General features: G+C 37.6%; 3 protein-coding genes across 4 annotated transcripts in view; all 3 read left to right on the forward strand.

The window, feature by feature from the left end:
• Positions 1-316: 316 nt before the first annotated feature.
• On the forward strand, positions 317-3,480 carry ccn2a (cellular communication network factor 2a). Its single transcript, XM_034017417.3, has 5 exons — positions 317-578; positions 937-1,153; positions 1,269-1,520; positions 1,813-2,024; positions 2,266-3,480. Exons 1-5 carry the CDS (start codon positions 516-518, stop codon positions 2,560-2,562), a joined length of 1,041 nt encoding a protein of 346 aa, XP_033873308.1. The 5' UTR covers positions 317-515; the 3' UTR covers positions 2,563-3,480.
• Positions 3,481-9,755: 6,275 nt separating this feature from the next.
• Positions 9,756-15,326, forward strand: LOC117410910 (C-X-C chemokine receptor type 1-like). 2 transcript variants are annotated; one of them, XM_059025148.1, is made up of 4 exons: positions 9,756-9,872; positions 10,266-10,315; positions 11,354-11,422; positions 11,668-15,326. In XM_059025148.1, exon 4 carries the CDS (start codon positions 11,677-11,679, stop codon positions 12,673-12,675), a length of 999 nt encoding a protein of 332 aa, XP_058881131.1. In that variant the 5' UTR covers positions 9,756-9,872; positions 10,266-10,315; positions 11,354-11,422; positions 11,668-11,676; the 3' UTR covers positions 12,676-15,326. The 2 variants fall into 2 exon arrangements, with proteins under 2 accessions (XP_058881131.1, XP_033873746.2); XM_034017855.3 differs by having other exon boundaries at positions 9,757-9,872; positions 11,347-11,422.
• A 2,400-nt stretch (positions 15,327-17,726) lies between these two features.
• LOC117410928 (mitogen-activated protein kinase kinase kinase 5-like) overlaps positions 17,727-27,934 on the forward strand; it is a 70,442-nt gene continuing 60,234 nt past the window's right edge. The window contains exon 1 of the mRNA XM_034017889.3: positions 17,727-18,883. Within this exon, the coding sequence (XP_033873780.3) occupies positions 18,475-18,883 (409 nt within the window). The 5' untranslated portion in view covers positions 17,727-18,474. The remainder of the gene's footprint in view (positions 18,884-27,934) is intronic.

Below are 27,934 nucleotides of genomic sequence, written 5' to 3' on the forward strand. Positions count from 1 at the left end.
AATAATACACTATACAGAAAAAAACATGCTTCAGTTTTGTTATATTATTTACCTAGAATCTTATTTAAAATTAGATTCAATACAGTTTTATCAAATTGAATTTAATATTGTATTATGATATATCACATTATGTTCAGGCTGTACTGAGTTTTCAGACAGGAGGAATGTTGGGTGTCAAGAGGGTCACGAGCAATCCGGTGCGAGTCTAGAAGAGGCAGGAAACTAGGAAAGAATGCCAAGAATGTCCTTGTTTGTCCAGGACTCCATTCACTCTGCTGGCACGTCACAGCAGCCAGCAGAGTATAAATACAGGGAGAGAGCCCAGCTTTAGACACAGAACAACTCTACTCGATAAAAAGAGAGAACTTCAAGAGACAGATCTACAGATCTACAGAAGCTAAAGGCTTAGAGAAAGATAACAAGAATATCTGAAACTCAACGAGATCAACTTGATCAGAGAAACATTTTGCAACTCTACTTGACGAGAGAATCATTTTATAAAAATACAGAAAAAAATGTCTGCTGGAATGAAAAACCTGAAATTAACTTCTTTCATCTTTCTCACCCTGTTTTGCTGGGTAAGTTAAGACACTATTTAAAAAAAAATAGTTAGTTGGGTCAATTTGAAAGCGTTATATTGAAGCCAATTTATTTATCCTTGACTATTAATATTTCTTGTATATATTTGTATTGCTATATAGAGCTATATCACAGATTTATGTACTGTGTCAAGTTAAATTGTAAAATAGCTCTTGATTTATTCTAGCAAAGTGAGCTTGCTAACTTAAATGTGTCTGATAACTGTCAACTATTTTTTGATTTTTCAAATAGATCAAGCATACAGTAGCAAGGCTAAACATTATTAGATAAAGGCTTTTTTCTGGTGAACTTGCAGAATCTGACGGTACAGTAAATTCACATTGATGTTCCACACAGGTGTCTGCCCAGGATTGCAGTGGCGAGTGCAAGTGCCCTGATGTGCCCCCCGAATGCTCTGCTGGTGTGAGCTTGGTCATGGATGGTTGTAGCTGCTGCAAGGTGTGTGCCAAACAGATCGGGGAGCTCTGCACTGAGAACGACATCTGTGACCATCACAAAGGGCTTTTTTGTGACTTTGGATCCCCTATGAACCGCAGAATCGGAGTTTGCACAGGTATGTACATTCTGAAAGCATACAGATTCAAGTAATGTTACTTTTTTGCTTTTGTGTGCATGCTGGAACGTAGCTGTTCTAAAAATCTAATTGATGTTATTGTTTCCTCCTGTAGCCAAAGAAGGTTCTCCATGTATCTTTGGAGGCATGGTGTACAGGAGTGGAGAGAGCTTCCAGAACAGCTGTAAATACCAGTGCACCTGTCTGGATGGGGGGGTTGGCTGTGTGCCCCTCTGCAGCATTGACGTCCGTCTTCCAAGCCCAGACTGCCCCATGCCACGACGAGTTAAGGTCCCAGGAAAATGCTGTGAGGAGTGGGTGTGCGATCTCCCAAGACAACAAACCATGGTCGGCCCTGCCCTGGCTGGTGAGTTTATCTTTATGTATATCTGTAATGTTTTGTTAAAACCACACAGTTACTTCCGCAACGTTATGGAGTACCCTTGTAGGTTAGCTTTTACATTTCATTGCAATAATACATTATAGAAAGCTTAAGAATACATTGAACCTTTAGCATGATGTTCATGTTACTGTCTCCCTGTAAGGAATCAGTTAGTTGGAAAATGCTTACTTTGCTAAAGTTACAAGATAAAACGTTTCTTTTTTATGGAAAATTGCAGCAAGACTAATCATTTTATCCTTTGTTTTTCATTTCACAGCTTACAGAGAGGAAGCTACCTACGGTCCTGACCCTTCCATGATGCGTGCCAACTGCCTGGTTCAGACCACTGAATGGAGCGCATGCTCCAAGACTTGCGGCATGGGAATCTCTACCAGGGTCACCAACGACAACAGGCAATGCAGGCTGGAGAAGCAAACCAGGTTGTGTCTGGTCAGACCATGCGAGTCACAGATGGAGGAGAGTATTAAGGTAAAAAAAACCTTTTCTAAAAACGTATATATTTTTTTCAATAAGACTATTGATCAAAGCAGATAGGATGACTATATGTTCAGCCTGGTTTGGGGTATTCAGATTTAAGTTAATAGCCAGCACATTGTATTATAGAAAAAAAAGTATATTGTGTGAATCTCGCATCTGTTTGGTGTTTACACATTTTAAACAAAAGGTTATTTCAAGTCTTCTAAATTTCCTCTTATTTATATCTTTGCAGAAAGGAAAGAAGTGTATCCGCACCCCCAGGATCTCCAAGCCCATGAAATTCGAGTTTTCCAGCTGCACCACTACCAAAACCTACAGGCCCAAGTTCTGCGGAGTCTGCACCGATGGCCGTTGCTGCACTCCCCACAGAACAACCACCCTCCCCGTGGAGTTCAAGTGCCCCGATGGTGAGGTGATGAAGAAGAAGATGATGTTCATCAAGTCCTGCGCCTGCCACTACAACTGCCCTGGGGAGAACGACATCTTCCAGTCCATGTACTACAAAAAAATGCTTGGAGACATGGCTTAAAAAACATAAAAACAAAATACCATTGACTTGAATTGAACGCATAACCATCTCATTTGTAGAGATAACAAAACAGCACAACACATTATGTGTTTCTTTGTTTTTACAGAGAAAAAAATACAGAAATGTGTATACATATATATACATATATTGTTTCGACATATGTCTGAGGCAAGTTGCCTTATAGACAGTTGCCTTATAGACAGTTGCCCCTGAGTGGGTTTGAAAGACAGTGGGTTACCCCACAAACACACACACACACAAAAAATGCTGCACTATAGTCCAATACAATAACCACCAGGAGGTGGTTGCAAATTGGCAGATGCCACCAAACTGCGGTGAGGTGTCCCATTGATTTGGCAGTTTTGAAACCCATAGCACTTTTGGTTAAGAAGGATGAAGACTTCAGTCCAACTGAACCTTGATCCTCTTGCCAGTTGTGTGCTCTTATTTTTTGTTTATTGTTACAGAACTCTGTCAGTATTAATGACAGGTTACGTTTTCAGCATTTGTCTGAAAAAAAAACCTTCCACCAAGACAAGGTGCTCTGTGAATGTGCTATAATGTTTGATACAGCACTGAAAAAAAGCATTGAAAAAAAAAACGTTGAATTTAACATTCTGGTTCAGAATGCTGTAAAAGAGTTGTGTCAAAAAAAGACTGGATGACCTGTTGGAGTTTCTTCCCTTCAACTGTAATAGTATTGTAAATATTGTACATCTTTTGTACAGTTGTCTAAGTTAATTTAAAGTTATGTGCCTTTTTTTGTTTACTGCTTTGATACTTTTATTGGTAGCTTGTTTCTTAAAGTGACTGTTTATTCAACAGTTTGTGTAACATCTTTCAAGAAGTGTGACCAGAAGTTACATGTTTGCACTTTTCTAGTTTGGAATAAAGTATTATATATTTTTATATAAATAAGCAATGTGTCATTTTTATTTTTTCCAGTACAGTAATACAAATGAATACTGGTCATACTGGGGTGTTAATAATAATAAGGTGTCATGCATTTGGTTTTAAAACAATTTTACATATTTAAGAAGGTTATTGTCTGAATTGCAGCCCACATATAAAACATCTCTTACCTGAAACATTTTAACAGTACTGTATAACAAAAACACTGTTTTGAAGGCATCCGTTGTCACCCTTTGTGACATAATTGCAAGTAGATTTTAAGAAATGGAAAGAAGCTTTTTTTAAATATAAAAGTTACTGTACGTTTGGTGAATATAAACAAGTGACCGTGTCTGCCTTCTGAGTGCACATGGTTAAACTATACCTCAGCTGTTATATTTTATTCTAAAATTGAACACGACTGTGGGAGACTGCAGCCAGGTTACTATTTATTCAGGAATGCTTGATACAACAAAACAATATGCTTACAGCATGTAACATAATTATCACATTATAGCCTTTATATCAAACGATAGCTCGTTCCCCTGCAAACATCATCTACTGTACATTATGTGCAGTGGTGCAATTTGGAGCTATGGCTCTAGATTCTAGCGCCAGGGTACCTAATATAGTGGCAGCAACATTACATTCTGGCACCATGTTTAATTTATTATTATTATTATTATTATTATTATTATTATTATTATTATTATTATTATTATTATTATTTATTCCTTAGCAACCATAGATGATGATAGTTTCACATTGGGATTTGGTTATTCACAGGACCAGCCCACACTCATCCACATACACAGGAGAGAAGGTTTCGTGTGGGACGTGAGGGGGCCTTGATAAGGGTGGGATTTGATCATTGAACACTAGTAGACGCTGTGATGCTAAACTTTCAAAAAGAGTTTTGCATGCCTGGTGTGATATTCTTAAAACATTACTATGTCAGATATTGTATCATTTTTAGGACACTGGAATGACAAGGACAAATTATGTCACCAGTGAACAGAGGATCCTCTAAAAAGGAATAATATAATCCAGATATAGATATTCCACATGTTTATTATTGTCTAAATGACAAACTAGTTGTATTATAGTACTTCAGTACACTGGGGGTGGTTTATATATACAGCTATGGGGCAGGGCAGAAGCCATGCTGCTGTAAATAGTGTGCATGTGTGTGGGAATGTAAGTATTTATACTTCTACAAAATACAGAAAGATGGTGTTTCACTGCTTTGTATTTAATTATACAACGAGTTGAAAACTGCAAAGTTCATGAGTATCACAGAGTGCTCTGAGCAGAGTTCTCCATAGAGAAAGAATCGCCAGGTGCCTGCTTTACCCACCCTATTATTAAATATGCTCACCTGTGCGGCATGTCAACACCCACTGCTCTGTGTCTGACTCATTATTATTATTATTCAGTGACTACCCATGCAGGTAACATCCCCCTGTTAGAGCATAATTAAGATATTTTATTTAACATCATGCAATGAAAGAAACTATCAAATTATATCACAAAGTAGTAGTACAGTATTTCATGTTAGATATGTGAAAGGTCACATTTTTGTCAGTTTTTTGTTATACACTTGTGTGTTATTCGGGGTGCATGAACGAGGACTCCTCCCCCTACTTCCTTCCTACCAATAACATCTGCTAATCCCCTATTTAAACCCCAAGCCTTGAGTTTGCTCTATTTTACAGTTTTTTTTTCCACCATCCTCCCCCATTACACTTTCCTCTTCATTCAGCTATTCCACCTATGCAACTACGGCTTCCTCTGCAACAGTCTCCCTCTTGGGGGTAAGTGAAGCTCACTTCCCTACCTTAGAAGCCCAGCCGCCGCTGGCTTCGTCCTCAGCGAGGAAGGTTCTCCGCAGGTCAAGGGGGACCCCCGGCCAAATTTAACTATCACTGTCACCTTCCCATTTCTCTCCTCTAGATCCCCCTTGGGGGAAGTATCGGTTGCTTCCCAGCCTTGGAGAACGAACGGTTCGGCCTCACCTCCGCGAGGGTGGCTCTCAGTGAGCCAAGGGGAATCTCCTTCCTCTTCTCTAAGTTATAAGCACATATCTTCTATTATCAATTCCCGGGGTCTCTTCCTCTATGCAGCCCTCGATCATGTCCAGTGAATTAAGTATGTGGAAAACTACAAAGCGGTATGTAAGTCAATGTTAATGTAACTTTATTCAGCAGATTTAATTCGACTTTATGAAGCAAAATTATTTAATTCTATAGGGTGATGTAAAACTTTTGGCCATAGCTGTATATATGTAGTACTAAAATGTGAGTGGTTTTGTACTGGATAAATATGACATTGCAGTGTTGAAACCGTAACATGTGATTTTAAGACAAGTTAACTTTATTCAAGCTTTAGAAGTATGTTGCACATAAAACCCCGCCTGTTACAAAAAGGTATTGGACACAAAATGGAGCAGTAATATGATTAATTAAAACACAGACAACTCACACTTAGCAGGCATATGTAAGTATATGTGGGTATTCCAGATTCTTTCTGACATTCTAGAGTTCAAAGTACTAAATAAATAGGTTAATTTACAACTTTTGATTTCTGTAGAATACTTCAATGTACATACAGTGCCTTGCGAAAGTATTCGGCCCCCTTGAACTTTGCGACCTTTTGCCACATTTCAGGCTTCAAACATAAAGATATGAAACTGTAATTTTTTGTGAAGAATCAACAACAAGTGGGACACAATCATGAAGTGGAACGAAATTTATTGGATATTTCAAACTTTTTTAACAAATAAAAAACTGAAAAATTGGGCGTGCAAAATTATTCAGCCCCTTTACTTTCAGTGCAGCAAACTCTCTCCAGAAGTTCAGTGAGGATCTCTGAATGATCCAATGTTGACCTAAATGACTAATGATGATAAATAGAATCCACCTGTGTGTAATCAAGTCTCCGTATAAATGCACCTGCACTGTGAGTCTCAGAGGTACGTTTAAAGCGCAGAGAGCATCATGAAGAACAAGGAACACACCAGGCAGGTCCGAGATACTGTTGTGGAGAAGTTTAAAGCCGGATTTGGATACAAAAAGATTTCCCAAGCTTTAAACATCCCAAGGAGCACTGTGCAAGCGATAATATTGAAATGGAAGGAGTATCAGACCACTGCAAATCTACCAAGACCTGGCCGTCCCTCTAAACTTTCAGCTCATACAAGGAGAAGACTGATCAGAGATGCAGCCAAGAGGCCCATGATCACTCTGGATGAACTGCAGAGATCTACAGCTGAGGTGGGAGACTCTGTCCATAGGACAACAATCAGTCGTATACTGCACAAATTTGGCCTTTATGGAAGAGTGGCAAGAAGAAAGCCATTTCTTAAAGATATCCATAAAAAGTGTCGTTTACAGTTTGCCACAAGCCACCTGGGAGACACACCAAACATGTGGAAGAAGGTGCTCTGGTCAGATGAAACCAAAATCGAACTTTTTGGCAACAATGCAAAACGTTATGTTTGGTGTAAAAGCAACACAGCTCATCACCCTGAACACACCATCCCCACTGTCAAACATGGTGGTGGCAACATCATGGTTTGGGCCTGCTTTTCTTCAGCAGGGACAGGGAAGATGGTTAAAATTGATGGGAAGATGGATGGAGCCAAATACAGGACCATTCTGGAAGAAAACCTGATGAAGTCTGCAAAAGACCTGAGACTGGGACGGAGATTTGTCTTCCAACAAGACAGTGATCCAAAACATAAAGCAAATTCTACAATGGAATGGTTCACAAATAAACATATCCAGGTGTTAGAATGGCCAAGTCAAAGTCCAGACCTGAACCCAATCGAGAATCTGTGGAAAGAACTGAAAACTGCTGTTCACAAATGCTCTCCATCCAACCTCACTGAGCTCGAGCTGTTTTGCAAGGAGGAATGGGCAAAAATTTCAGTCTCTCGATGTGCAAAACTGATAGAGACATACCCCAAGCGACTTACAGCTGTAATCGCAGCAAAAGGTGGCGCTACAAAGTATTAACTTAAGGGGGCTGAATAATTTTGCACGCCCAATTTTTCAGTTTTTTATTTGTTAAAAAAGTTTGAAATATCCAATAAATTTCGTTCCACTTCATGATTGTGTCCCACTTGTTGTTGATTCTTCACAAAAAATTACAGTTTCATATCTTTATGTTTGAAGCCTGAAATGTGGCAAAAGGTCGCAAAGTTCAAGGGGGCCGAATACTTTCGCAAGGCACTGTACATTTTTCTGAAGGATATTTTTTTTATAAAAAAAGAAATAAATGAAAATGACTGTTCTTTTTTCACACCACTAGAAAACACCACTGGAAAGAACAAGGGTTCATGTGTTTGACAGGATAAACTTAAAACAAGTTATATTCCTTATAAAGGTTTACCTTCATATTTATTTGGACTGTAAGTATACACTTTTACCATGGTTATGCTTTGTGTTTACCATAGTTTACCATGGTTTGCAATATGCTTTAGCATACCTCTCTGTACCTTACTGTCGTGCAATCACGATGCTTTATTTCACTTTGCTATGCTTTTTAGTTATCTTTGCCTGCCTCCTTGTGGTTGTTTTAATAATGACAATGGATAATCACGCAATGTTCAAATATGCTTCCACCACAAGGAATATTATCAATCAATCTATCTATCTATCTATTTTATATGGTGCCTTTCATAGTGGACCACCATCACAAAGCGCTTTACAAGATGCAGTAACAGCAAGAAAATCCATAATACTTTAAATACAGAGAAATGCATAATACATGACTTACTGTAAAAAAAAAATGCATAATACATTAAATACAGTGAAAAATGCATAATTCATGATATAGTAGCATAATACATGAACTTAAAACCGCCTGCAATTAATTTATTCTCAGTTCCTTATTTCATTGAAGTGAGAGTATCTATTTCCATTTGTCCAAGGTATTATGAATCAGTTCATATAAAGTCTGTTCGTTTAAGTATTGGTCTTGCTACAGTATGTGTTCACAGTGGTTAACACGTAAGATCTAAAATGTATGCAGATATTCTACATGTAGCTTTATCAATGCTGATATTCTGAATGCTCCTCGCCATTTTCAGAAAATGTATGTCAAATAATAACCACATAAAACTGCATTGATAAGACACCTTTGTCATGCTGGGAAATCTGTGCAGTCGTGTGTGTGGGTCATACCAATAAGAGTTTGCATGCTCTTCTGACATACTATGCTCTTATCATCCAATTTTGAGTATATTTTATTTAATGAAAATGAATGTGAAAGATCAGTGTTTTTGAACAAAATGTAAAGGGAGTGATAATGCCGTCTTATAAAACAAATATTGCTAGCAGACCAGAGGGTGTTGATCCCAATGCTGGCTAAGGGAATGTGGGCAGTTGTTTTCCTGTGTAACAGGAAGGAGTGTGTCATTTCTTTTTTTGAAAGAAGATTAAGGTGACATACTCTCTTGGCAGTCACCATTGCATAACACCCATTTATTGAGGTAAACTGAAAAGAGCAAGGGCCATCTTCACGATACATTTATCACTGTGCTAAAGGAATTGCAGTGAACCAAATAATTCCATCAGCGGCAAAGGACTGAAATGTGTAGTTTTGAAAGAAACACATGCTATAGCAAACATGTATTTTCATTTTGAAACATCTAGTACTACTTAAGGTTAAAGGAAGCTCCCAATGTCAATGCCTTATTCTCTGGTTATCTGTTTGCACTTGCACACTTCTTGGGTCATTTCACCTCAGCCATGTCTTCTGGATCAAAGCTTGTTACTAGCTGAAAGCATGTTAGTGAATATACCAAATGAAATGACCCAGAAAGCGCAAGACAGTCTAAAAGAATGGCTTGTAAAAAGAGACATTTTTAACCTAGGGCAGTACCAGATATTATGTTTTAAAATTCAAATACATGTTTCAAAGCTGCACAACTGTTATGGAACTATTTAGTTAGCTACAGTAGCTTTTTGTTAGTTAGGCTGGGTTAGGCAGTGCTAGTGCTTCCCATACATAATGACATTGGTAGTTGTCTTCAAATTGAAAGGGGACATTAGGTTACTTACCGTAACCCTGGTTCTCTAGCATTCACTATTGTTGAAACTGGGTTTTTGGATAGATATTTCCCATTTACTTACTTACTTACTTCAGACATTTCGCATTTAGGAGTCCTTGCAGAAGCAACCTGTGTGGTTGAAAAAGATTAGTTAATAACGCCTGGTAACTATAGACCTAAGTGATAAATGTTAAAGCTGGGGGCGTTGATTAATTTATCAATAAGGCACAACAACTTATGTGGTTTGGTTATCTTATGATAACCACACCCATAAGGCACTAGTAAAAAGACACATTTCTTTAACTAAAAAAATAAAAAGTTGTCTGATGCCACTCCTGTTGAATGTTTCTAAAGGAAATTTCAGGTAATATGTCTACATTCTCAATATTATAATGTGCTATATTAAATATGGTAACCTATTTAGTGTCAACAGTACAATCTGTATGAGTTGTTAATACTTGTTTATTGCAGTCCAAAAATGTAATGGAGCATGATAATATAGAATTTCATTGTAGAATGTTATCTGAACATGTTTGTGAGAACAGCTGAAGGAAGGAAGGAAGAAGCCATGTACAGAATTGTGGAAACAGGCACTGAAAAAAACAACAGAATCTGTCTATTTTTTTACTTTATACAATTGGATTGCATACAAATATAAAACACATTACTTTCTATAAGTGATTGATTTTCATGTATTTATACAAAAAACATGATTTTTGATTACTGCTGAAATTATGCATTATATATCCTGTAACAGGGTAGCCGAGAGTGAAGTACCCAGACCAGAAGCTGACAGACAACACACAGGTAGGTACTCAGGTGAAAGGCGCGTTTTTGCGCCGTTTTTATTGCAACAAAAATAAAAAAGTAAATATTTTTAGAAAAACAACACTCACAGAGCAAAGTAAAAGTTTAAACAAAAACAAATCTCGCATACAAAACTGACACCCAAAACAAACACCGTGCTTCCTTTCTACACGCGTAACAGTTGTTTTAGTTTCAGTTTTACTTTTTTGGATGTTGCTTTTGATTCTCCGTTCGCTCTCATTCTCCACTTCCTGAACACTTCACACCGAACAACAAAAGCTGCAGGCTTATATACATGTGACTACATTTAAATTACAAACACTCAAACAACAATTCAATAAACAGCACCAGCCATATTCTCACGAGCTGCCTGGCAGAGACGAGCTACTAACACCACATCTGCCAGACCACATTTAAACCAATAATAATAAACAAAACGGCGTGTTTTAACTAAACACAAAACACATTTCTTTTGATATGCAGGACTTTGCCCTGCCCTCTTTTATTATGTGCAGGGCTTCCTTCTGCTCTGCTACATATCCAAATACAAGTTTGGGTATGTTTGACACTGTTTACCTACTTAACGTTCTTCTGTGATGTCTGTGCTGCCAATAAAGATTGTTTGGGAGAAAATAAAAACGTATTCAACTCCCATTAATACCTGCTCCGACTTTATTTACTTTACCAACTGCAGCAAGGCGTTCTTGATATAGCTTAATTGTCATCTGAAATTTAGCAATTTAATCAGATTGATTTTCCTATTTTTTTTTTTTTTATAAAATATGCTCATCATATTGTTAGATTAAATGATTAATTGTTTGATTGAAAGTGTGGAATGTGGCCAGGTGGTGATTGGATGATTGATTGAACCATGGTGCCCCTGGCGAGAGTGGAGAGTGGGAGAGGAGGAGGAGGAGGAGAGGAGGAGAGTTATTTTGAAGAGTTATTTTGAAGAGTTATTTTGAAGAGTTTTACTTGTCAAGTTTTGTTCATGTGTTTTGTTTGCTTTGTTATTTGTGATTTCTTAAAAGTGCGCAGACCTGCCTTGCCCGGGATGCTGTGACACAAAACAAAGTCAACAGGCAGATTGAAATCAGAAAACTGAAGGTACATTTTAATGATATACAATTTTGGCTAACAAGGTAAGGGTGCAATGGGAATGTGACTTTACATCTTGGAAGATATCTAAAATACAGGTGCCCCTGGGATGTGAATTTCACATGAGCTCATTAGGACTAAAATAACTTGCAATCAGATCTCTGAGGTAGGACAGATAATGTTGAACATAAGAGTAGAATCCAAATATCAGCCTGGATGCAATAAAAAGCTGTGCTTCTTGTGTTTTGTTTCAGAAAGCCAAGATGTCCAGCTTGGATTCCAATGATCTAGAGGATCTCTTTGTAAATTTCACCTTTAATGACACATATTTTGATTTCGATCCAAGCACCTCTCCCTGCCTTGAATTAGTTCTTGGCATCAACAGTAAGGTTCTGGTGAGTCTCTACTCACTAGTGTTCATCTTGAGTCTAGTAGGGAACACCATTGTGGTGCTGGTGATTAGACACAGGCAGCAGAGAATATCCTCTACTGATGTGTACCTGGTAAACTTGGCTGTTGCTGACCTTATTCTTGCCCTCACAGTGCTCTTCTGGGCAGTCTATGGCAGCTCTGAATGGATTTTCAGTGACTCTGTGAGCCAGACACTGCAGCAGTTGAACTTCTACAGTGGAATCCTGCTGTTAGTTTGTATCCGTGTCGACACCATTAACCTGACGAACTACAGAGTCGTATGCGCATTGGTCTGGCTGGTGGCAATCTACCTTTCCCTGTCCGACCTGCTCTATAAGAAGGTTTTCCCCTTGGCACTAGGTAACATTCTTTATTGTCCTGAGAATGCAGGACATGAAGACATAGAGATGTGGCAAGTCCCTGTCTGCTTCTTCAGGCCTGTGGTTCATTTTTTTATGCCGCTGGTCATTTTATTCTTTGACCTATTTTTAAACAATTGCTTCAGGAACCAAGCCCAAACACAACTACCCCAGGCTGAAAACAACCAGAAAAAACCTCTCATCTTCGCACTGCTGCTGGTATTCATCATCGCTTGGTGTCCATACAACTTAGTCATCTTGGTCGACACCTTAATGATGCTGCACATTATCAGTGAGACGTGCCGTGTTCGGGTTTACATCAATGCTGCCCTGTTGATTGCAGAGATCCTGTGCTTTCTACACTGCTGCATCAACCCCATTTTGTACCCCATAATGTGGAAGAAGTTCAGACGGGATCTCCTTAGGATTCTTAAGAAAACTGGGTTCAGAAGGGAACATGTTTCTGAGAGCTTTTCGCTGGGAGACATTTAGCCATCTCGCTACTAATGAAGGTGTGAGCAAGCTATTCGCTTCTAAAAAAGTGGGCATACTTAGAAACAACTGTGTATTGCAGGTGGGCTGTTTCATTTTTTGGCTGATATTTTCAGGTCAAGGAAACTCTCTTGGGACAGTGTGGATCACCTGTGCTGCAGGATTACAAGCATGCAGTGTTGCAGTTCAACAGATTGTACAATCAGTCCTAACTGTAAATTTGGCTTTCTAAGAACACCCCTTCACCTGGATAACTTGCACTTTCCCTTTGAGGTACACTATATATACTTTCAAATGTGCCTCAATGATGCTACCTTGTTTATTCTGAATGCTCGAGAGGATAAACCAAATATAGGGTTTCTTGATAGGCTTTGCAAGGCCAATACAATTGGTATGTATGTCACATTTTATTTTCCATATATCCATATACCATTTAAACAATTTTTATGAAGACTATTTGCTCCTAGCACTGTGCATGCCCAGACTATTTGCCCCTTGCACTGCGCATGCCCAGACTATTTGCCCCTAGCACTGTGCATGCCCAGACTATTTGCCCCTTGTGCTGCGCATGCCCATATGTTTTTTTTCTTTGGATATGAAAGTACGTGTTTTGTAAACTAACATTTTACTCTACATGTAACTAATTAGTTTTATATTAAATACAGACAACTCCTGTTAACGAACAGTAATGCACTACTACTGCAACTCCCTCCAGGCCAACCTTCCTACCTCTGCTCCCCGTCCACTCCAGCTCATCCAAAACTCTGCTGCTCGCCTTGTCTTTTCCCTGCTCTGGCTCCCTAATGCTGCTCACATCCACTTCAAAACTCTTGTACTCGCCTATCGCTGTCTTGACCTTTCTGCTCCCTCCTATCTCCAGGCTATCATTTCTCCCTACACCCCCTCTCACCCCCTCCGCTCCTCCACCCTTTCCCCTCAATGGTGGAGTAACCTACCCATGGATATCAGGACTGCTCAGTCCCTGACCACCTTCTGGCATTTCCTCAAGACAAACCTGTTCAGACAGCATCTGTAAACCTCACAACTCTCGACTATACTGGACTGTATGGCACCGAATTGTACCAGTACTTGCATCAGCTTGTACTTGCACTGAACTGCTCCATACCTTGCCGCATTCAAATACTGCTCCTAACTATAATTACTTACTGTATCTTGTATTTGATTTGACTCCTATAGGTAACCATACTCACATTTTTTGTAATTGCTCTTATTTGAATTCATTCTCATCTATTTATCATACTTACTATGTACTGGACTTTATTCATATAAGCAAATATATACTATAAGTTTTAACTGCTCTTAGTCAAACTCGCTTTTACTTATAATGTTCTGTAGATGATGAAGTTGCCTGAAGATGCCTGGTATAGTACTGTATGTTAATTGATGTGTGTACATGGTAGTGGTAAAAACAAGTGATGATTCTTTTGTGTATGAACAGGAAATATTTTCAGTTTCTGTATAAAGTTTTTAATCTACTGAAGCCTGACTTCTTTTTTGCTCTATAATGTATCTAGTTGTTTCTTTTACCTTAATACTTTCATATTAAAATATATATATTAATAAACGCTGTTCCACAAAAATGGATTTAAATCTAAAGTGATTTTAATACAAAGGAAATGTGTCAATGGTTGTAACAAAATACAAATTATCAAAAGCAGGCATTTTATCTGTGGTGCATGATTTTTTCACCATAAGTGTTCTTGCATCACGTTTGTTGTGTGGTAGCCTTAAAAATGTAAACCAGTCTGTTGATGATGAGCATTATACATTTGGGCAGACGAGGAACCCAGATTTAAAGGAACAGAAGCTTGTTTTGTGTTTTGTAAGTTAATACACATTTGTCTTGTCTATCTGCTCATTGGAAACCACCTCCAATCCTTACAAATGTATTAAGTACTGTTACACTGGTTTACATTATGGTGTTTAGCAATGTGATGCATTTTAGCAACTTTCTAATTTTGTTGCAACTGAAATATTGATAAAGATAACAGCAAACCTGTAAATGCAAATATGAAGATCCTTGCATGTAAACACAAACCTACATGTCATGTCATGTTTGTTTTTATTTATTTTTTGTACCATTTTTTAATTCCTTAACTTAAAAATTTCCCTGATAGTAGAAATACCTGACAGCCACGTATGCCAATAACTCAATTCAGATTACATTCTACTGCCAAAAGAAACAACAGTACTGATTCTAGATTAACTCCAAGAAACTTGCAAAGGAAAACCCCACATAAGATTGCACCTGGTAAAAAGGCCACACTCTTGCAATGTATCTATTTTCTTACTAGGTGGCAGCAAAGCAAAGGATGCCTTTCATTAAATATCTTGTATGTTCACTGAGGAAACTGATAGAAAAAGAGCAATGCTATTTCAACAAAATAATGGTTAGATTCACCTTGATTATAAATGTGAAAGTGCAGTTATAGTGGTCTTCCTCTACAATATAAAAAAATACATTTAGTTAGTGTACAGAAATGAAGCTTACACTGGCATTACTGGAGATGGATATATTCAATATGTCTATTGTTGGAAACCTCAGTGCTTCTTATTCAGTACAGTGGCATTTGTAATTCAGGTTTAAATGTAGCTTCATTTATGTTAAATTATTAATTTATTATTTAAGTTACCAGAAATAATAGTTTGAGTAAAGTTTTTTTTTTTTTTTTTTTAAACAAACAATCCTGTCATCTATTAGAGTATGACGTCTGTTTGCAGCGTGGGCAGTGACATTATGGTGTGTTAACACGATTAGCTTCTTAAAAAGGTAGCCAGATTAACCTAATCATGTGATTTCGGCACTTAATAATGTTAAGATTGTCCTTAAAAGAATTGCAGGCTTTGCTAGCCCATATGTATCAGACACAATCATATTTCCAAATACCCATCCTTGCCCTCTAGGTCTGTTTACATTCCTGTTGCAGTACGAAGTCCTCAATATACAATATGCATCATATGGAGCAACAGACCATATAAGACCGTTAGGGCAATTACATTACAATTAAAAATTAATTATTTATTTCTTGCAAAAAATACTGTTTATCAGCATTGCTACGCTGTAAATCAAGTGTTTAAGAATTAAACATACTGCACAATATATTATAAACACATTTTGGTATGTATATACCTAAATCTATTTTTTTTTGTTTGTTTTACAAGTGGTGTCCTGGAAATAATAAGACAAATATTTGTTTTACTGTAAACTTCAATAAACTTGATGGGCTCTATTTAATTAATTAAACAATCGATCAATCAATCAAAGTACATTGAATGAAATTATTGGTTTATGTACAGCATGATTTGGTATTTCTGTGAAAAATAACCCCAAAAACACAATTATGCTTCAAAAGCTGGCTTACGATAGAAAAAAAATAAATATACTGTATATGGTTTTTGTATTATTAAAAAAAGTGATATATTTGTATATAACAAGAGCATGTATACGAACACCTTTAAATCCTCAATGTTCTGACTGGTGTTAAAAAGCCATGTCATGATTTGCCAGTAGGTGTATACAGAATTTGTTTTAATATCCAGCACCAATATTTCCTTGGAAACATCTGTATTCAGTACAGTCAAGCGAGTCATTTTGAGACCCTATTTTTCAAATGTATCTTGCCAAGAACCATGTGCAGTCTATTTAATAGATCTGAGCAGTGGCAGATAAAAATGTCACCACTGCCTAAAATAATTCAAATAGGGCGCTTTGTCATTTGAAAGATTTTTTTTTCAGATAAATTGAATAAACCCTGATTTATCAAATTTTAAATAGTTATATTTTGCACATGTTTGCTGTCCTTTTCTTATTGATTCCTGGTAGCAAGCAACAGGTGAAACAGCTTATTTGGATATACACTGTAAAAGTTGGTATTTGTTCTAAGAATGTTTCCATTTATCTAACATAAAAAGTTTAATTAGTTGTTACTCCCAGAATGCTACTTTAATAAGTGGATGCACTGAGAAACTTGTGACAGTTGATTTCAGGTTCTTTTGTAAAAATGTCCTCAAGTTATTTGCTACTCGTTGTCTGTAGTGATGAAGGATAGATGACAGGGTAATGACTATATGGGCCCTCACTGACCTTGAATAGGATGTGTCTAGAGCAGGGGTGGGCAATTCCAGGTGTCCCTCCTGGCTTTTGTTCCAACTGTGCTCTAAATTACTTAATTACACCAATAATTGGTAATAATTGGTCATATTAAGTAATTTAGGGCACAGTAAGAACAAAAGCCAGGAGGGACACCGGCCCTCCAGGACCGGAATTGCCCACCCCTGGTCTAGAGCGTTTTTAATTTATAGCTGTCTGATCTCTCTCATAATTTAAGGTAAACACTTCAAAGAAAAAAAAAACAAAAAAACATTTTGCTTCTTTTTAATTATCTGTTTCACCTACAGTGTTTCAAAATATTGACTAGGTTTGTGAATAGCGTTTGCAGCTCAATGTTATGCATGCCTGTGGTTGAGGCACAACATTCCTAGGCGTGCCATTCCACTTTAGACTATACTTACAATGTCACTCTATGACCTCCAATCCCAGCAAATGGAAAGCATATTTTCAAGTAATGCAAATTTCATAAGAATGGAAACAAATGAAAACACCGGAAAACAAAATATCACCTCTAAGATGTTTTATGTACAGGTATAATATTAAGTGCATTTGATTCTGTTTCTTTTAAATACCCTCATATATACCTTCCTACTGCTGCATGCCTAGTTAGCTTTAACAGAGTGATGAAGATGCAAGCAGATTTCAATGTAAACTGGTACGTGATTGTTGGACGACCCTGGCCTTATTATAGAATACATTTGTCTAAGTTCGTGATGCATGCGCTATCGAAATATTTGCATAAATCTACAAATTATATATTACATTAAAAAAATGTTAAGCAGGGGTTCTTTCCTACTTTACTATCCGTAGTTTTGCGTAAACAAGACCTGTAGTTCAGCTTTAAGAGCCCAGGCCAGGCCCCATTCCTTTTTTGGTAATGTACCCGCCTCAAGTAAAGCTGAGCCTGTGTGAAGTGTGTGTGTGTGTGTGTCTATGTGTGTCTATCTGACAACACCAGCGCGAGCGTAAGACAGGGTTGGATGACTGCTATTGTAGTTGTAAGTTTAATATTTTATAACCTGATAACATAGGCCTGTGTGGATTACATAAATGTAATAAATCGAGTAACACAGCAGTTGATTTCTGGCTAAATGGCTTCGGAAGGGAGTACAGTATCACATTAATACCTAAAAGCTGCTGGAGTGGAACACGTTTCAATCCTGTGAAGTTTGAAATTACTAAGGGAGAAACGAGATAATAAATAGCGTGACAACGTGGAGGAAAATTTGTTTTTATAAAAGCTTTTAAAGCCATTCTCAACGAAAAGGACTTTTGGAATACATTGTAAATTGAGATTGAAGACCAGTTGCTCGGATTTTGTTATTGCACAATTGCATGGCAGTCATTAAATGAAACAAACTGAACAGCTGAAGTTGCACTTGGCACACTTCTGACTGTGTGTGTAACGTGCATGGATGGATGACACAATCTGGCAATCTTGAAGCCTACTAAAGACATGTTACCACGGTATTTCCTGCATGCCAGAACCAAACGATTCGGGTAAAGAAAGCAGTTGATAAACGCAGCATAGCAGCATAAACTCATTTTAGACACAAAATGCGTAACATACATTAATGCAAACTTTGAACACGGATAAGTGTTAAAACGAGAGCGGTTGTTCTCTGGAAATAGGTATAAATCGTATTTTTGTCCTCTGTTTTTTAAAAATGAGCCACGACATCGAAGGGATCACATTTTCAGTACCTTCTTTCTGGCCTTCTACAGGAGATGGTATCAGAGAACCTGCATGCTCCTGTGGAGATAGTGAGTCAAACAATGCAAACACGGTTGCTGCAGCTGGCACGTACTGGCAAGACCCTACTGCCAGTGGCAGTCCGACTACTCTCAATTGCCCCAAAACAAGTGGTGGCCTCTTGACAGTAGGTAAAACTAAAAACAGAGCAATTACGGTGGCATATGTCATAAATGAGACGACCCAAATGCATGCTGCAGAGAATATGGCTCTTCAGTGTTTGAAAGAGGCATGTGACAACGGAGGCACAACGCTGGAAATTCTTCACTTTGGAAAACTCGACTTTGGTGAGACCAATGTGCTAGATCGTTTTTATAATGCAGGTGAGTGCCACCAAGTACCTTCTCTGTTGTTTATTGTATAAATGTGCAGATTTTTGGTCAAAAGCGTCAGAACTGCCAGCAACACCGTCATGACCATTGATTGTTTTGAGAGTTTTTGACCCTCTTACCTGTAGTACAGGCCTTTTTGTCGATGGTTCTGACGGTCTGCATGCAGGTTTTCAGAAACTGCAATGAATACATGTACAACCATTCTGAACTGTTTAACTCTCAGGATTTAATAGTTTGCAAAGTGAGAGCTCCAGATCCACCCATCCTCTTTTGAGCCTTGAGCTGTCCTACAGTTAATACGTTTCTTGTATCACAGAAGGATGTATCTTATCTTTTTAAAATTGTATACCAGTCATTTATATTTTGAAAGCTACCCTGCAGAGTTCCATGAAAATAATCCATGGCCAAAAAAATGCAAAACTTTAAGTGTTTAATTTTCCTTTATTGTGAGCCACCTGGTACTTTTTAATGGTTGTTGTCTATGTAGAACAGGAGCTCACTGTGAAACACTGCCACACTGGCTGTGTCAGACCAGTATTTAACTTGGGGTGCCTCTGCTGTATTAAGACCAGATCCATAGCTTAATTACACCTGCACCAGTATTTGTGTAGAAACCTGCCATTTTAACATGCTGACTGCTTATTGTATCTCTGTTTGACTATGGCCGCAGGTATCCGAGCGATCAAAAGAATGTAAAGCGTTGTAGGGATATGTTCCTATTTCGCATTACACTCGTGTGTATGAATCACTATCAGCAGTTGCAAGTTACCAAGTGAGAAAAAAAAAAAAGTTTTCAAACAATAGCCTGATCTCTCCAGAGGTGTGGACCCACAGTGTTATTGCAAACACTATGTTATTCTTTCATCAGTACGGCAAGAGAACCCATAAGTAACTCACCACCAGTTGTATTGCAATGGTTGGCCCCATATTGCGTTACAAAAGGGAGTTTTGGACGCAACGTCATTGAATCCATATATTTGATTGAATAGCTAAGGATAGATCCGTACTGTTTAATACTATTTATTACAGGATATAATATTGTGTTTACTGATAGTGAACTTCAACACTTCTACAGCACTCTTTACACCACATTCCTCTCATCTGGTAGAAAGATTATTATTATTATTATTTGTTTATTTAGCAGACGCCTAAGGCGACTTACAGAGACTAGGGTGTGTGAACTATGCATCAGCTGCAGAGTCACTTACAATTATGTCTCACCCGAAAGACGGAGCACAAGGAGGTTAAGTGACTTGCTCATGGTCACACAGTGAGTGAGCTGGGATTTGAACCGGGGACCTCCTGATTACAAGCCCTTTTCTTTAACCACTGGACCACACAGCCTCCTATGGTTGGTTGGTTGGGAACTTCAGGGCAGTTGATATTTTTCCTTTTGCTTAATCAGAATATAGAAATGTACTGTACAGGTATGTCTGCAAATGTTTCATAGGATGAGATCATTGTAACTCAGTACCTACCAGTGTTCCTTAAATTCACCTTTGACCTGGGAAGTACTAATTGAATCCTCCCAGATTTTTCAGCTAATCTATTGATGTATGTCAACACCAAGAGGTGGACAGAGAATGATAAAATGAGCTTACAACAACCAACTTGGCCTGTAGCGGGAGGTCAAATATTAAGCTGACCTGTAATATCGCTATTTTATACAGATTTGGTTAAAAATTTGAGATCAGCCTCCATTCGTGGTTATAAGGAAATGTTTGTCTTTTTCTGTTTGCAAGAAAATGAAGATTTTCCAGTAGATTTAGAAAGGTGTATGGCAGGGGCACACGATGGGGACTGTATCTTAAAAGAACCAATGGCCACAGTTTTCAGCCCCAGTTAATAATACAAATGAAAGAGCTTGGTGGCCACTGCATGGCTTAACCTTAATGGAGTGTTTTACAGACTGAAGAGATGGTTGCTTGGTTGGTGTCTTTGGTGTTAATTGTTTTTCAAAGTTAGTTGATTTAGCTTTCCTTTAGCTTTTTTTACATGTATTATCATTCCATGATACTGTAGATGTCATGTTCTGTTATTTAGTGTTTCTTTTATTGAAAAGGTAATAAGTGGCAATTTACTGTCACCTAGTTGAGTTGATTTTCAACACCGTGCAGACATTCATCCCATTCAGTCTGCTAATGATCTTGTTTTTAAATGTATTAAAGCAAATCCTGGGGTCCCCGAGTGGCTTACCTGGTAGAATTGCAGCTGCTGGGGTCGCAGGGCAAGTCAGACAGCGCAGGTTCGCGTCCTGGCTGTGTGAAGTAGGCTGGTCTTCGCTGGGGACTCCGAAGGGAGTGTCGCATTGGCCCTGGCGCTCACGTGGGTTAGGGAGGCAAAACTGTCAGGGACAGTTTCTCCTCATCTCGCTACAGCGAACCTTGCTGGCCTGGTGCCCAGTGAGCTCAAAGGCTGACACCTACAAAGCTGGCCTTTGTCCTCCAGATTTCGGTAGCTCTCTGACATCCGCTGTCGACTTCCTGATTGAAAAAGGAAGCACGCTTGGTAGTGGGATCGGAGCCAGGTGGGGAATTGCTGTGGTGAGGGTAAAAGTGATTGCGCATTCCAAACCGGGAGAAAATCAGGGGAAACATAATAATTGAACACACCTAAATAAAAAATTAAATAAAAAGTTAAATAAAAAACAGATCCTGTTTCAGGAAATGTAACATTCAGTTAAAAAAAATTCTGGGTTTTTTTTAATTTTTTTTTTTTACTGTTTTTAATAAAACATGTGATGTGACTTGACATGCCGAGGTCCCTATTCTGAATTCTGTGTATCAACAAAATATTTGCATTTGGCTTAATACTGCATTTTATGTCCTATCACCACAAAACTTACTGCTATCAGTTTGAAGTGACCATCTTAAAAATGAGGTATTTTACCATAAGCCTTTTTCCAATCTCTGTTCTTTGAAATAAAGTTGTATACCTTGACATAAAGGAAAAAAAACTATTACTATTAAAACTTTGTTTTTCTGTACTAGCATTTTGTGCGGTCTTTCTTAAACAGATTTTCTTGCTAACAATAGTGCAGGGATCTTCCAGTGATGTCAGTTATGCACCTTTCCCAAGCACAGCAAACAAACTGTGGTAATAAACCTCAGTGTTTGCTCCAGGACTTGCAGACTGAGGGTCAATGTGGCCCCCTCTTAAAATTTTAGGGGGACATTTTCTTCAGTGAGGGGGTCAATATGTTTGTTTCAGAACCAACCACCATTTCTTATTTTTGTTTGTTTTAAATATGCCAACAGAGTTTACTGACCTTTTGTTTCTGAATAACAAAACAATAAAACTGTAAAGCTGTAGATACAACCAAGGACTCACTGTCACTTTTGGGGAAAATATTGGGAAATGTGTCAGTGATGCTGGTGTATCACTGAGTAGAGGATATTCATTGTACCAAATCACATTAGAACAGGGGTTTGCAATCTTTTTAAGCTGCATACCCCTTTCCAAAAAAATGTAGTCCACCGTATACCCCCATCGGAGAGACATAATAAAATGAAAACAGAAAAAAAAGGTCTGTACAATAACATGATACAACAAAATGCACAAGCCTTGGAGTGTGTGATGGATACAATTATAAAAGTGACAGTATTATAATGAAAAAAATATATACTTTTGGTTAAAAATAGTCCCTCAAACAGGTTTCTAGTTGTTGGAAACATCAACGTCATTTTATTGTAATTACTAATTAATTAAAATCAACAAAGCCTCCGTGCTAGCCTTAATCAATCAGAAATGACATAGGACTATTCCGTGTTAGCAAATGGCAATCATGTATCTTTATTGATAATAAAATGACAGAAAAGAAGGCAAAGAAAAGTTCACTATCCACGCATCTCTAAAGCTGACCTCATTACAAAAAATTACAAAAAAAAATTCTTGGTGACTAAAACATACAGTACTGATACTAATTAAATAATAATCAAACACTTACCTAGTATCAGTGTGATGGATGTCCCTGCTTTTTACCACACAAATCACTGATGATGGCAGGGAAATTGGAGAGAGCTTCAGTCGAAAGACATTTTTGGTGTTTTTAGTCTCTGGCGGTATTTCGTCTTGATCACCCTTCACTAGTATTGAGCCAACAATCCATATTTTTTCACTGGATTGAAAGCTAAAAACTCTTATTCTCACACCAGACGTAACGGCCTGTCAAATTAGACCGCATGGCAATACTTTGGTTTCTGATTGGCCATACATTCTGTATTTTGAAATGAACCAATAATACTTTTTAAGTTACAATAAACTTTAATTGGGTCATTGAAAAAAAGAAATATCGATTTGCAGGCACGAACGCACACAGGAAATAAAATGAGTTAACACTAGAAGGACCGGAGATATACTCATACCTAGAAGCCACTGTAAATAGTATGACGAAAGGAGAAACCGTCGGATGTAATTAGTTTTTTTTTTTATTGAGTACGTCACAAACATTTGAACAACCAAAGCGCATGCATATATATATATATATATATATATATATATATATAAAAAAAAAAAAAGAACAAGTAGCTTTCGAGTTAAGGTGAGTGAAAGCAATAAATTAAAAAACAAATGGGTTGTAGGGAGATATGCAAATAAAGTATTACAAGAGCCAATCAAATTGCGTGAAAGTTGCCTAACGGCTTCTACATTCACAGCGTTTTAAAAGTCAAAATACAGTAGCTGCATACATGTTTCGCACTTTTTGGGACTCATCAGTACAGCGCAACTGTATTTTGACTTCAGAAAGGCTCAGGAGAGTAAGTAAAAACAAGTAGCTTTCGATTTAAAGTGAGTGAAAGCAATAAATTCAAAAACAAATGGGTTGTAGGGATTGGCTCTTGTAATGCTTTTTATATATATATATATATATAATATATATATATATATATAAACATTTATTTTACAAATCAAAACAAGAAAATGTAAATAAATAAACATCTGAACAGACATCGGTTTACAACATACCTATTTATAAAACTGAAACGATAGCAATACATTTTTAACTTTTCAACAGCAATCGGTTTATTATCAGATGAGCAAAAGCAACTGAACAACGTAGATAAAGAAATAAACTTATAAAAATAACATTTTACAGAAGTGCACAGCACAAGAAGTTATAAAAAAAAGTCTAATTTATTTTTCCTTTTATTCGACAAAAGGGTATTCCTTTACCTTGAGGCTAAGACTGTTCACAATCAACACAGATAATGCGCTTCTGCACGTCGCCTTTCTGCACAGGGCACAGCTGTCCAAAGTTTTATTTTTATTGCACTTGCCAACCTGGCATTGGCGTCTCTTGCGGCTCTCAGCGGGGTTGCCAGCTTCATCTGTGGGTACACGCTTGGCAGTCTCCCTCTGTTCCAAATGCTTCTTGCGACGTTCCTGTGCTAACTGTAAAATATATTCTCTCCTTGGTAAATTCTTCTCCGTGCATTCTTTGTAAAGTACCCAGGAGTTGATGGGTGCTAGGTCCAATACATTGTAAAACACCTGAACAGACCACCATCGGGAGCCAGCTTTCACGGAATACTTCCATGTCATCTGATCCAAAACATCAACTCCATATTTTGTTGCGTTGTAAAACTCCACAGCCTCTGGTATTTATTTTTACTAGTCCCGATGCTAATTAACTGACCAAATTAGCACTGCTGGCAAGCTGATTACAGCTAAACACATTGCAGACTGGTAAATAAAAATAATAAAGTAGAACACCGTTCTGTATAATCAAAATACAATTGTTTTTTGGTGGCCGTCAATGTGACTGCTCCCAGGGCTTTTAGGTATAATGTAATATATCTCCTTTATTTCTGCTCTCCTGCATTTCATGCTTTGTGAGAATATTTAATACATATGGACAGAAAGGTACATGGATGCACAGCCCCATGTGTGTTACATGACTGGAGAAAATTGCATTTTAAAACCAAAAAACACCAAAATGACCGCCGCGGGGCTTCTAGTGTTAGACTTGGCTTTTAGTTTTTTAAAATATGTAATTTTTTTTTATCACAAAGACAGACTGCAGTAAACCTGTATAGTTTGCAGTAGACTCTGCCAGCATGCATATCAGCAAATACATCAACATAAGAGAACTGATTTAAAAAGGTGCAGCCAACTGCATTTATTATGTGCATAAGTGTGCTGAACATTATAGCTTTGAATCTGACTCAGTGTTTGCTGTTAATTACGTGTCATATTTGCAAGAGCTTTTAAAACAATATGCCTGGTTGATCATATTGTCTTCCAAAAAAGGCCGAAATTAATTAATCAAAAACTCCAGTCAGAGAATGACAAGCAACAAAGAAAAGGACATTCTTTAGCAAAGTGTGAAAGAACTGCTACTGTACTTAGGGAGAAAGTCGCAAATTAATGAGTAATGAGTTAAATCTGTGATATAAGGATATTGTTATTCACTGATTATTTTTGCTGAATCGATACCTGAAAAACCTGACTCTCTGATTTGCTTGGAAGCTGCTTCCGTAAACAAGACTAAATTACTCAGTTTCACAAGAAAATGGGTTATTCTGGAGAACAGACTCCCAACTTTCAACCCCCAATTTTCCCAGTTTAATTAAGTGACAACTTTGCAGACAGTCTGTCAGTACCTATGTTTGCAACGGCTTCTGGCATCCAGAATGGAGCATTCTTTTTCTAGAATTTTGATGTCATCATACCGTCATTGTACTATAGTTTTCTAGATTTTTTAGATGTTGTGGATGTACTACTGTACACCTGTTTTTGTTGTAAATGTAGCCAATGAGTCCAAGGATTTGATGGACACTGCAACTTGATTTATTCTGTGTAGAAGAGCTTTATTAAATTGTAACATCTTGCAGTCTCCAAATACTTAATACCTTACCTGACTGCCATTGTTGACAGTATAGTGTTGTGGCAAGTGTGTCAATATGGTCTGGCCACATCTCTGACAGCTGTTACTGCATGATTTGCATCATACTGTCTATGATAACAAGAATGTTAGAACATACAGTATTGACTTCAAGATAGACAACTGTGGTCTTTTCATTACAGGTCTCCTTGACTGCTTAAAAAAAAAAAAATACAATAAAAGACTGAGCAGCTGATCCTTTTCCTGAATACTTCCCCAGTTTTCTAGTTTATAATGCATTGTTTGGCTGTACAGAATTGAAGTTGGCAATTATAAATACAAGTAAATAAAAATGTTCCTGAAGGTTTATCATTGAAATATGATATTCGTAATGGCATGCAACAAAATATCAGCAATTTATATCTACATGAATTGGTAATCATTTTTATTGTTCTGTATCATAAGCAACATTTTCAATTAGTCAAAAACAGTTTTTCACGTCACTCTTAATACTAGAAGCACTTTTGTTGTAACATGGAAAAGAGAAATAACAGCAGATATTATTGTGCTTGGTTTAAATTATCTGTCTGTTTACAGCACGCATTCCATACACCTGAGTGACAAAATTCACAAATCTCCTATACGCTGTTCGTTCATAAGGATTAGCAGAGGAAGTGGGAGCGAGTGGTAAGGTCATCTGAAGTTGCATATTCTTGAGAAGGTGGTTAAATTAACCAACGGCACCTTCTCCAAGGAACAGCACTGGCAGCTGGAAAAAAAACGGACACACCCAAGATAATAAACACAACAATAGCTGGTTAACAAAAATGGTAATTTCTTGCAGACAGGCCATTTACAAGGCTACCTGAACACATATCGTCACATCTTTTGAACACATCTCAATTGGGCTACACACACACTTCTTTCATTTCTGTGTATGTGTGTACCAAGAAAACTTGAACTTTTCTGTTTCTTCGTGCTTAAGTATCTCACTCGGACCATGCAACAACACGGACATTTTTAACCATTTTACAATTCTCTTGTTATAGTGAAAAGGAGTGTCCTAAACTGTCTCTCCCCCTGTAATCTCACACACTGCCTGTCTGTCTGGGGAAACAGGATAAGATCTGGTTACTTTGAATTTCAAAGGACCCTTTGAAATCCAGGCTTCGGCTGGGTAACACCCAGTAACAGGTTGCTTTACCATTGGTTACATGCCAGAAACGGGAGGCGAACCACCCTGTGTTAAGGGGTATTTAACATCTTGTAAAGTCGTAAGAATTTTGAATCTGTCTGTTCTGTGCTTGGTACATGATTACCTGCATGTATTATAATAAACCTATTATTAATTGAAGAAAAGGGCTTTGTGTATTTTCTTAAGAAACATCGGAACTCACTTTTAAATCAACATCATGGGCTATAATGCAGGTGGGGAAAAAAATAAGGATAGTGCAGCTTTTTTCAGCCCATGAGCAAGTCTTTCATACTGTTAATAAAATACTGTATTAAAGATTAGCGGGGTTCTGAAAAATATAACGTTACACATCCCCACATGTTGCTACAACTGTTTAAATAACGTACCTTTATTTTTTCTTGTCTTTAACATCCTGACATTTTTTCCGTTGTTAAGGTTTGTAAATTTGTGTGATGTTCTACATTATGATCGTTAAAAATCCTAGATGTTTGACCCTTTTAAGGTTTAACTATGTTTTCAATGTAGGTTCTTCCAGAAATGGTTTCAAACATAAATATATGAGTATATTTACAACACAAAAGAATGCCAGTGCTTTGGAAAGTTGGCAGTAGGTAACCACATTTCTGTTGTCTGTACATAATCCTCTTGCACTTTCCAGATGCGTTCTCTCTCCTGCATCTTAATGGAAAATACGCCGGCTGGAATACATTCATACTGGTGAGCACATGCATTATGGAATGCAATTTAGATAACTCAGAGGGAAAGTATTTACACTGGTGTAATGGAATGTCAGTGCATGAAGTTAAGATCTGAAGGGCAAGGCAATGTTGCCTTCGTTGGGTGTGAAGATTCTGGGGCACCAAGACAGTTCTAGGGGGCAGAAAGGCAAAATATAAATCCAATTCAAGGGCACCAAGGTAATTTCATACTCATTCATTAAACAACAAAAAAAATAAATACAGAGAGCCTATTATGTTGATTAAATGTTAATTTAAAAAAAAAAACAATGTTTTCTGGGTGCTTC

This window comes from Acipenser ruthenus, chromosome 6, assembly GCF_902713425.1.
Source record: "Acipenser ruthenus chromosome 6, fAciRut3.2 maternal haplotype, whole genome shotgun sequence".
NCBI lineage: Eukaryota > Metazoa > Chordata > Actinopteri > Acipenseriformes > Acipenseridae > Acipenser > Acipenser ruthenus.

Coding starts and splice junctions, on each gene's coding strand:
- LOC117410910 (XM_059025148.1), top strand. CDS start 11,677: ATGTCCAGCTTGGATTCCAATGATCTAGAGGATCTCTTTGTAAATTTC.
- ccn2a (XM_034017417.3), top strand. CDS start 516: ATGTCTGCTGGAATGAAAAACCTGAAATTAACTTCTTTCATCTTTCTC. Junction 579..936: donor TTCTCACCCTGTTTTGCTGG/GTAAGTTAAGAC, acceptor TGTTCCACACAG/GTGTCTGCCCAGGATTGCAG. Junction 1,521..1,812: donor GGTCGGCCCTGCCCTGGCTG/GTGAGTTTATCT, acceptor TTCATTTCACAG/CTTACAGAGAGGAAGCTACC.